Source organism: Echinops telfairi, unplaced genomic scaffold (genome assembly GCF_000313985.2).
Source record: "Echinops telfairi isolate 266 unplaced genomic scaffold, ASM31398v2 ScPeMD7_7468;HRSCAF=8506_0, whole genome shotgun sequence".
Taxonomy (NCBI): domain Eukaryota; kingdom Metazoa; phylum Chordata; class Mammalia; order Afrosoricida; family Tenrecidae; genus Echinops; species Echinops telfairi.
This window is the reverse complement of record NW_022111369.1, coordinates 65,297,244-65,308,860: the sequence shown is the minus strand read 5'-3', so window position 1 is coordinate 65,308,860 and position 11,617 is coordinate 65,297,244. Positions and strand designations below refer to the sequence as shown.

At 36.2% G+C, this 11,617-nt stretch overlaps 1 protein-coding gene across 1 annotated transcript in view; it reads right to left on the bottom strand.

The window, feature by feature from the left end:
• FIP1L1 (factor interacting with PAPOLA and CPSF1) overlaps window positions 1-11,617 on the bottom strand; it is an 82,389-nt gene that overhangs the window by 58,492 nt on the left and 12,280 nt on the right. The window contains exons 5-9 of the mRNA XM_004706326.2: window positions 6,952-7,010; window positions 6,664-6,728; window positions 5,691-5,798; window positions 5,190-5,320; window positions 4,823-4,891 (exon numbers count right to left, since the gene is read on the bottom strand). Of these exons, the coding sequence (XP_004706383.1) occupies window positions 4,823-4,891; window positions 5,190-5,320; window positions 5,691-5,798; window positions 6,664-6,728; window positions 6,952-7,010 (432 nt within the window). The remainder of the gene's footprint in view (window positions 1-4,822; window positions 4,892-5,189; window positions 5,321-5,690; window positions 5,799-6,663; window positions 6,729-6,951; window positions 7,011-11,617) is intronic.

Below are 11,617 nucleotides of genomic sequence, written 5' to 3'. Positions count from 1 at the left end.
AAGTAGAAAGAAAATGTTTTGAAAATGATGATGGCAACATATGTACAACATGCTTGATACAATGTATGGATGGATGGATGGATTGAAATAAGAGCTGTAGGAGCCCCCAATAAAATTAGTTAAAAAAAACACAAGTCTTTATTATTTAAAGCATAAAAAATAAAGGGCTGCTGAAGATAAACAGATGACACAACCTTGTTTGCTGAACGTAAAGAGGACTTGACAGACTTGCTGATGAAGCTCAAGGATTGTAGTCTTCGGTATGGATTACAACTCAATGTTAAGAGAACCAAACCCCTCACGACTGGACCAATAGGTAATATCATGTTAAATGGAGAAAAATTGGAATTGTCCGGTATTTTGTCTTGCTTAGATCCACAATCGATGCTCATGAAAGCAGTAATCAAGAGAACAAATGACTCATTGCATTGGGTAAATCTGTTGCACAAGACTTCTATAAAGTGCTGAAAACCAATTATGTTACTTGGAGGACTAAGGTGCACCTGACCTAAGGCATGGAATTTTAAATTACACGTGAAAGTTGGACAATGAAGATGGAAGACTGGAAGAAGCACTGCATTTCGTGCTGGTGAAGAATACTGGAAGAACCAGGGACTGTTAAAAGGATGCACAGACCTTTCTTGGAAGAAGTATAGCCACAATGTTCCTTAGCGGCAAGGAGGACAAGACCTCATTTCACGTGCTTTGGACATGTTGTCGGGAGAGACCAATCCCTGGAGAAGGACATGATGCTTGGAAAAGTAGCAGGGCAATGACAATGAGGAAGACCTCCAACAAGATGGCGTCAAACATAAATTATTCTGAGCATGGCACAATATGAACAGTGTTTTGTTCGGTTGTATGTCACTGTGAGCAGGAACTAACTCAAAGGCACCTACCAACATGCAAAAACACCTCAACGAAGGAAAAATGCTAACAATCACTAAAGCTGTACTATGTGAACATAGGGGATCATTTGTACACTTTCCCTGCTTCATATGCTTGAAAATTTAAATAATTAAAAGCTAAATTAAAATGTTATATTAAAAAGTCTTGGTAGGGGTGGTTTGTCTCTTGACTAAGAAAAAAATGATCTTTGCAACAGATTTGAAAATAACTTACGATTCTTAAATCTGTTCTATTGCCCATTAACCACCATTCAGTCACTCATTCAGTCACTTCACTGCCATAGAACTGTCATTGCTTCTCATTTGGTCTCTGGCTCCCCTCTTTCCGCAGTTCACACAGTTCTAGAAACCAGACCAGCTCACTCCTCTGCTGAAGAACTTTCCAATGCCTTCCTGCTGCCTACACAAATGTAACCAAAAATCAAACCAAAGCCATTGCCATCGAGTCGATTGCTGACTCATAGCGACCCGCTGTGGGTGTCCGAGACTAAATGTTTACAGGAGTACAAAGCCCAGTTTTTTCCCCAGGAGCTGCTGATAGTTTTGAACTGTTGACCAATTCAGATCACAACCAAACTTTAAGACTAAGATTATTGTTATCACAGGTACATTTTTAAGACTCTCCTCTACATTCATTATCTCCCTTCCCAACTTTCTGTTCATATTGTTTTTGTGCATGTTACTAACTCTGGCCATCATGTTCTTCATTCTCCTCTATTATTGACAATAACTCACTTATCTTTCCAATATCACCTCTCAACTGAATCCTTCTAGATCAGTGGTTCTCAACCTGTGGGTTATAACCCCTTTGGGTTCATAACAGTAGCAAAATGACAGCTATGAAGTAGCAAAGAAAATAATTTTATGGTTGGGGGGTGACCACCCCATGAGGAACTGTATTAAAGAGTCGTGGCATTAGGAAGGTTGAGAACCACTGTTCCAGATGCTGTGATATGACTAACTCTTTCGAACTCCCTACTGCATTTTTCTCTGTACCAAAAACCTAACTATCCATACAAGGTCTCAGAATTACTTTACATGTTCATGGTGGTTTACCCACTTAGATAATGAATCTAGTTTAACAAAGAAAACTTGTGTTATCACAGTATTTAACACAGTGCTAGGCACAGCAGAAGTGTAGAAACACATCAAGAAAATTGGGACAGCTTTTTCCCTTCTTTAGGAAGGAAATAACTCATCATATAATACTCGTTCAAACCCTTAAAAGTCTAGTTAGTAGTAGGTACATGCTTTTGCCAACCATCCACTACACACATTGTTACCAAAAGGTTACTTCTAAGTCTCCCCTGCTCATAAAATGTACTAACTCCTCAAAAAAATCTTCCTTGTTTCTAGTTTTGAACGTTGAACCACACCATTCAAAGCCATCTCTCTCTCTTTTTTATTAGAATGTCTACAATTTAAATCATTTTATTGGGGGTTTTTACAATTCATAACATTCTATACATCAAGTGTATCGAGCATATATGTACCTATGTTGCCATCATTTTCTAAACATTTACTTTCTATTTGAGCCTTTGGTATCAGCTCCCCCCCTACCCCCTCGATAAATTATAATGTATTATTGTTTTCATATCTTACACTGACTGCTCTTTTCCTTCACCCATGTTTCTGTTGCTCGGGATGGGGAGAGGAGTTAGCGTTGATCATTGCAATCGGTTAAAGCCATATTGCTTTCCAAAAAAGCTAGTTTTCTTAACCTTTCATCTGCATCTATTCATTTAAAACATATTTCCCAAGCTCTTTCCTCAACTTGTAATGCTTTCTTTTACAACATTCCGTATTAAAGTGGTAGATGCTTGCTACTATTGTATCCAACTTTAGAAATTTAAAAAACAAAACAAATAAAAACATGGACATAGAAAGGACTTACATATATCACTAATGTAATTTCTAATTCCAGAATAATGTCTAATCAACTTTCTCATTTCTCCAAACCTTACAGAATTCTGTCTAAAATTTTGACAATACCTAACAGGATTACTTCTCCAAATTTGGGATGCTAATTACATTTCCTTAATCTCTATTCCCCAAAAGAAGAATAACAGATAGCAAAAGACAACCAATACTTCTCGAAAGAACAATTTCCCACAGAAATTGAACAAGGTTGTTATATTTATCTAGATGACAGAAACACTTCTCTGAAATCCAAATCCAAACCAAACAGTGACCTAAAATGTCAAACATCTACCCCACACCATTATTTGCAAAATTTGGGCATTATCAATAAAATTAACATCCAACAGAGCACAATATACTTACAGAAATGTGTGTTGCACTCATTATTGGCATAAACACTCTATTCACAAGTCAGCATTCCTTAACAATAAACTATTTTTTTAACAATAAACATTTAAGCATATTATCAATGCATGAAAACCACCAGACCTCACACCTGTCAAATATAAGCCTTTATTCATTCAAATAATTATGATGTAAGAGCCGTATAACCCAAAAGCACTTCAAAATATCTGTCCATGAGATTGTGTCTATAAAAATTTCAGTCACGATGATTACCTTCCATGAGAGACCTAGGAGTTTCTTTTTATTGCTAGGTTTTAAAAGCCAAATGCAAACTGAGAAAGTAGAAAGTTGTTAATAGCTAATAAATAAATAAAGGTCTCACTGTTTTTGAAAGGAAATAAAAAGCACCACTGCAAACTATTTCACCATCAAGACAACGCTTGTAACTTACTCATTATAACCTGCAGCAATATAAGGGCTTCAAATGATTGGTGGAGAAATTAAATTCAAACATTATGAACTGTTTCCACAAGCCTTCTGAAGCCCGGATGTACTAGTATATTCAATGTTTAAAGAAATAGATGTTATCTGACCAAGAAGAACCTGATGAACATTTAAAATAGGGGAAAAAGCACCACACACCTTCAAATTATTAATTGCAGAACAAGAACCAAATATTTACTCCAAGTTGGAATTAAATTAAAATGAAATTCTCTACACAGAACTGTGTCCAGCAGCGCAGGTACATCGGAGGATATAGCTCACACATTGCCTAAGACAGAATTTGGTGCACAGGAGTGCAGTCCCAAAGGGCCACCATGTTATAAGTCCAGCCCACAAAAGTTCCCTGAATACATTGCCCAATTCTAAGCTACTCTCTACCTTCAACCAGTGGTAATCAATACAAGAACCAGCGAAGGTAAAAGAGAGTATCTAATCCAAGATAACAAACAAATAGGATTTCAAGATGGGTTTGAAGGCTCTTGAATATCGAAAGAAGTATCAAAATATATGTATTTCCTTCGGACCTAATCTCTGATCATTCTATGGAATGGGGAAGCCACAGGACAAACTTGATACCCAAGTGATGGCTCCAAACTTCCAGTCACACAAATCTACTACTTGTAATTTTTTTCAATCTGATGCCTTATCCTATTATGTAGAATTCTTAGAAAAACTAGAGAATACTTAAGGTCCTAGAAAGCTTAAGCCAGGAGGCATTACACCAATGATTCCAGTGCCACACAAACTACATGTCATTTCTAACAGGTTCCAGAAGAAAATCAGACAAAAATAAATCTATGGTTCTGCTGATAGAAATAATCAATGACCTACAAAGAGAGCTGAGCCTATCAGCATTATATAATCAAACCCAACAACAAACATATACTATGACTCAAAGTAAAATCACAACATAGAGCAAGAATAGTTTTACTTGGCATTTGTTAGTAATAATAGGCTATAAATTCACATGCTTGCAAAAGTGGAGATAAAACAACAATCAGCAAATTTGTAAGTCACCAGGAAGCTGAAGGTTTGGAAAAAAAGGTAGCTATTTCCACTTTAATCTTGTCACTTGAATAGTGGTATGGGAGCAGACTCAAGAACAAAAAAATGAGAGCAACCAAGGATAATTTACTAAAATTCACCTTAAAAAGATTGAATCTGCCATCTTGGATCTCTGCACCTGGTGTAACTTCCATAGTACAGTCTTCGGCCTAAGTTAAATAACATATTCCCCATTAAGATACCACATAATTTTAAAGTAATAGGCCATATAAAGACAAACTAGCTGTGGCTAGTCTGTAACTTGAAACTAAGAACATTAGATAATCATTAATAAAGAACTCTGAAAGGGAAGGAAGGGGAAACAAACACATATGGTAAAGAGAATGGAATTTTTAAATTATTATATAGTATTTAACCACCTTTTTAATGAACAAGTTATTTGGGAGGGGAGGGGTTCAAAACATATAATGGAAAAGGCAGGGGTATTCTGGAATAGTTACTAATTACCGTAATTTTATTTGTGGTAGAGGTAACTGGTATAACTTCAAGGCCCATTCGTATCCTCTTTTGCTTTTCACAGTAAGCTTTCCAAGTATCTTCATTAAATCCGTAATTAAAATAATCAGAGAGATCAGCACCTAAATATAAAAGTCTTTTATAAGATAAATAATCCAACTCTTTTGGTATCACATAAACATAATTATAGAGTTCTCTGAGTCCTAATTGCTCCTTTTTACTAGTTTTCCAAATAATCACTATAAAGGATGACTGCTTTAAAAACTTTATCATTTTTATTTCCTTTACAAATGAGTCTAAAATGAAAGAGATAAAAACAGTAAGCAAAAATCTTTATTGTTAAGTCACAAGTTTTAATAATAGAAGTAATTATTTGTGTAAGATAACAAAAAGGACATTAAAAAATATTCTGAACTAATGCTCAAAATTTACATTCTGGATACTGTTTATTCTAAAGAAACTTTTAACGGGCAGAATCCACAAAAATCATACCTGGTTTACGCCATGGTTTGTCTTCAAAAGAATCCAAATCTACCTCCAAAAGGGGAACTCCATTAATACTTCCAGGTGCATCAAGGTCTACTCCTTTGACTTTCGTTCCTATTTACAAAATTACAAAATGATCATGTAGTTATACTAGATGGGAAGTTGGGAAATACCACAGACACAGAGAAAACACAATTTATGTAATACTGCTGGCATTAGATATGGGAGTGATTCCCAACAAAGCTTTAACGTTTACCACAGACAGAGAACCTTCATGGAGTAACCGTAAGATAAACCGAGTAGGGACTAGAGACTTATATGCCTCATAAGCGATACCTAAGCCAAAAGAAAGTTGCTAAAGTCTATGTTTTAAATTATTGCTTCTATACAACCTATGAGTTGACTTTCATTTACATTTTCAAAGTGCAGAACAAAAGGAATGTGGCAGGTTCTACATGTGACTTAAATATAAAGCCCTTTCTTTAGGCTGATGTCTGGTATACATGGCTGAAGTCTGGTATAAAGGCTGATGATGTCTGGTATATGGTATATAAAGCCTGATGTCTGATATATATGGTCAACGATGGCTCTCTTTTAACTGAGCAGTAGTAATTGTTCAAATCTACTATCTATTTAGGTACATGCCTCGGTTTTCTCTTGATGCATCAGCAAGTACCATCAGTCCCCTGTATCCACAGGTTCCGAGTCAACAGATTCAACCAATCATGGACTGAAAATATTCAGGTGGAAAAATAGCAATTACGTAGTCAAGCAATTGTTTAAAAAGGAGCACATTTATATTGTATTTACCCTGCATTAGGTACTATAAGTGATCTGGCAGTGATTTCGTCTACAGAGAATGTGCATGGGTTATAGGCAGACGCCATCATTTTACAAAATCCATGGATTTTGGTATCCACAGAGGCCCTGGAACCAATGTCCCAAAGGTACTGCGGGGTAGTCAGAAGACAAACTTTACCTGTAGTTCCATAAACTCTTCCTCCAGTCTTGATGTTAAGGTTCACAGGTGCTGTACCGTAACTCCTAAAATCAAAATAGTAAGATTACCAAGAAATGTAAGGTAAGCAATGTGCACAAAAAGATTACATACCCACAGAGAAAATGAGATACTCTGACAATGACTCAGCATGCTTTAGAAAAATATAAATTATCTTTAAGTCAATAAAAGTAAACATATATTTTAAATAGGTCTTTTTTTTTTTTTTTAGTTCTTTTGTTCTTCTTACTTCAAGGGCCTTTTACCAACTTTCCCCGGTTCGTTGGTGGAAAGGGACCGGTTGATACATCTGTCTTCATGGCCTCAACCTAGTTAGACAACATACAGCAAAACTGCAAAAAGAAATTTCTCCCTTCTTGACAAATCCATTTGCCTCCTTTTCATTCTTCCTACATTTGGTAGTTGCTAATTCCTCTTTCAAATACACAGAGTACTCGTCCAGATTCCGCACTCAATGATATGGAACCAACAAACAAAATTCACTCCAGGGGGCAAGCAGAACAGTGTTGGAAGGTGGTTAATCAGAGAAAACAAGAGAGAAACCTAGAATGTTACTAATGTTCCATAACATGACTTCGGTGGTGGCAATAGGCATTTTTAAACTGCAGTAAAATGTATGTGATGGGGAAGGTGGAGGGAGAGCGGGGGAACAGATCACAATGATCTACATATAACCCCCTCCCAGGAGGACAGACAACAGAAAAGTGGGTGAAGGGAGACATTGGTCAGTGCAAGACATGAAAAAATAGTAATATTTATAAATTATCAAGGGGTTCATGAGGGAGGGAGGGAGGGAGAGGAAGGGAGAAAAATACGAGGAGCTAATACCCAGGGCTCAAGTAGAAAGAAAATGTTTTGAAAATAACGATGGCAACAAATGTACAAATGTGCTTGACATAATGGATGGATGTATGGATTGTGATGAGTTATAGGAGCCCCCAATAAAATGATTTATACACACACACACACACACATACACAGATTTTTAAAAACCTGGCAAAATTTGTCTAGAGTCAGACAAAACCTACTAGTTTTATACCTTGACTGAATCATTTAGATGCTAAGACCAGCCTCAGATCCATTTTCTGTAATGTGAGTTCCTTATCTCTATAATATAAACTTAACCAAATAAACCAACGAGCTGCCTTTGTGGGTTTCCAAGATTCTAACACTTCATGGGAGTAGAAAGCCTCATCTTTCTCCCATAGTGGCATTAGTGGTGTCAAATTGCTGTCCTAGAGGTTGGCAGCCCAATTCATAACCACTAGGCCACCCAGGTTTCTGTAAACATACATAAGCAGGAAAACCAAGCTACGTAGACTTAACTTTATGGTCATCTTGGCTAGGCTATAGTTGTCCCACAAACAACCAATTATAATCTAATCACCTTTTATTAAGCAATCTAATCAATTAGTTAAAAAGAGTATTCCTTTAGGGTATTGCAAGCCTTCAGGTTACAGACATAAATTTTATGGAAGTTGTGTCTATTCAACACTTTCTGTTGCCTGACCTACACATCTTAAGACACAAGTGTACTTTATCTCCCTCCAGCTTCGCCACTTGACCTCAAAATTGTGGACTTACCTGATCGTTTCCTATAATCCTGTGAACCATTAGGAGATTCACCTATAGATTTTTTTACTTGTAATCCCCAACAATTGTGAGTCAATCCCCTGGGTAAATCTCCTCTCTCTTTATATATGCTTCATTGTTCTTTGATCTTTGGCTCTTCAGGCACAGAGATTAGAGAGTGGAATAGGTAAGGTAGGAAAAGGCTAAATTCTCACCTAGAAAAATATATTATCAAGATCTCAAGTTGTAGATGTTCTCCTACACGTATTTCTTACTTATGGCAGAGGGAGGAAGTTTCAGAAAGTTCATGGAAAAGAAAATGGAAAGATATTGGAATGTTCCCAAGACCTTATTGGAGACTCCCCTTAATCAACACACTATTTGATTCTTCTGCCTCGGACATTCAGCCAACTAGACTTATGGAGGTCTAATGCTACACTTATGTGTGTACATCTAATGCTACATCCAATGTGTTAGACTTGCCTGCCAACAATTTCCGCATTTAAGATGATCTAGGTTATTCATTTCCACTAGTATTTATTTTAACCTTTTTTTAAAAAACAAAACGGCAATATTCAAATAACTGCATCCACTATAAAAGGTTAATAGATTAGTCCAAAGTAAGTCTAACCATTATCAACTTGAAACATTTAATGTCTGATTGATTCATTTTTTTAAAAAAGTTTACTGAGTACAAATGTCACGTACAGTTCTAGTTTAAAGATGAGGAACTGAAAAATTCCTCATATGATTCATACCCATATTTACATTTCAATAATGTATATACTGAATTTAAGAAAAACATTTTTATTTTATCAATATGTACTGTAAAAATTACTTGAAAACCAGATTATGAAAGGCAAGAACTAAATGGTCCTTCAACATGGTAAAGTAAAAATATAAAAGGCTTAGCCCTAAACCCTCAATAATGAGTTTGGTTTCTTCCCATCTGGCTTCTTTCCTATCTCCACTTGGCTTTGAAAACATTACAGTTGTGAGAAATGATGTACAAATGCGCTTTACACAATTGATGTGTGTATGGATTGGGATAACAGTTGTATGAGCCCCTAATAAAATGTTAAAAAATAAATAGATAAAAAAGAACCCAAATCAAAAAAGAAAACATTACAGTTGGCCTCACACTGACCTGTGCCACACTCACAATCTTTCATGTATCTGCGCCCACTGTTGTAGCCACTATGTGGCTCTATCTCATTACAGTGTTTTCCCTTTTCTCACCGACCCACGACCAAGCTTGATAGCCTTCTACAGGAACTGATCCCTCAAGATACTATGTCCCTTGATGAAGTAAAGTCTCATTATCCTCAACATCATAGATGCTTCTTCTAAAATACATTTGTTCACTCTTCTGTCAGGCCACTACATTCAATGTTTTCCAGCAACAGAATTAAAAGATACCGATTCTTCTTTGGTCTTCTTTAATTACTGGCCAGCTTTCACATGCATATGAAACAAATGAAAATACCTGGGGCTCCAGTCAGGTACATTTTATTTCTCAAATAGACATCTTTGCTTTTTAAGAAACATTACAGAGATCTTTTGCAGCACATTTGCTCAATGTAATAGGTCATTTGATTTCTTGACAGCTGCTTCTCTAGGTTTTATGAATCCAAGTAAAAGGAAATCCTTGACATCTTCAATGTTTTCTCCATATACCAGCAACTTGTCTATTGGCCCAATTGTAAGAAACTTTATGTTGATGTGTAAGCTATACTGAAGGCTGCAGTAAATACTGTTTTCTTCACTTTCAGACAAGGTTGTGCCATCTGTTTCTCTCAGGTAATTCTAAAACGTTTTTTAAATAGTCTAGTTTCTTGGATTGTCAATCATACAGATTAAATAAGTACGATGAAAGGACACAACCCTTAAGAGTGCCTGTCCTGATTTTAAAGCATACAGTATGTTCAGTTTGCTCTTTAGTTTGTTCAAGCCTCTGGTCTATGCACAGGTTCCACAGAAGCATAATTTAGTGATCTTAATTAAGTGATCTGGAATTCTCCTTCTTCACAATGTTGCCTATAATTTATTATGATCCACACAAATGCCTTTGCATAGCCAATACATTACAGGAATCGCTGCCATGGAATCAATGCTGACTCATACCAACCCCTTATGGGTTTCTGACACTGTAACTGTTTAAGGAGTAGAAAGCCTACTTTTTCTCCCACGGAGCTGTTGGTGGATTTAAACACTGGCCATGCAGATCGCTGCTCAATGCATTACCACTATACCACCAGGGCACCTAATAAACTACAAATAAATATATTTTTGTATTCTCTGCTTCTAGTCAAGAGTCATCTGATAATAATATTCTTCATTACACATCATCTACTAAATCCAGCATGAACTTCTGGCAGTTCCCTATGAACTGCTACAACCTTTTTTGGATTATCTTCAACAAAATTTTACTTGGATGTGTTGTTAATATTGGTTGACATTTTCCATTCTTTTGGATCATCTTTCTTTGGAGTGGTCACAAATATGCATCCTTCCAGTCAGGTCAAGTAGCTGTCTTCCAAATTTCTTAATATGGACAAATGGGTACTTCCTACAGTCTATCTCTTTGTTATACACCTCAATCAATTCCTGGATCCTTGCTTTGTAATCAATACCTTTGGTGTAGCTTGGACTTCTTTCTTCAATACCACCAGTTCTGGATCACATGTACCTCCTAGAATGATTTAACAGTGACCAATTCTTTTTGGTTCCATTTTCTTTCAATGCTTCTGTCAATGAATATTTTGCCCATAGAACCTGTCACTGTTACAATTCAAGGGATTATTTTTCTTCAGTTCTTTTAGCTTGTAAAATGCCAAGTGTGTTTTTCTCTTGGTTTTTTAACTCTTAAGTCTTTGAATATTTCATTATTCTATTTGAATTTGTCTTCTTGAGCTACCCTTTGACATTGGTTCTTTCTTTCACATCATCATTTCTGCCATTGGCTTTAGTTACTCAATGTTAAGAGCAAGTTTGGGAGTCTCTTCGGATATCTATTTTAGTCTTTTGTCCCTTTTCCTTTTGCTTTCTTCAAATGTGATGTCTCTGATCTCATTCTACAACTTGTCTGGTCATTAGAATATATAGCAAATGAATTCTTGAAATGGTCTCTAGATTCACGTGGAATGTAACACAGGTCCTACTTTTGTCTTTCGTTAACTTCTTAAGTTTTCCTCAGCTGTAAACTGAACTTGGCTTATGATCTATGGATGATGTTTCAGTCAGCGCTTGGTCTTATTCTCATTGATCTTGAGCTTCACCGTCTATTATTATCTCTTCCCAGTAGTGTAGTATATTTGATTGCTGTGTACACCACTCAGAGAGG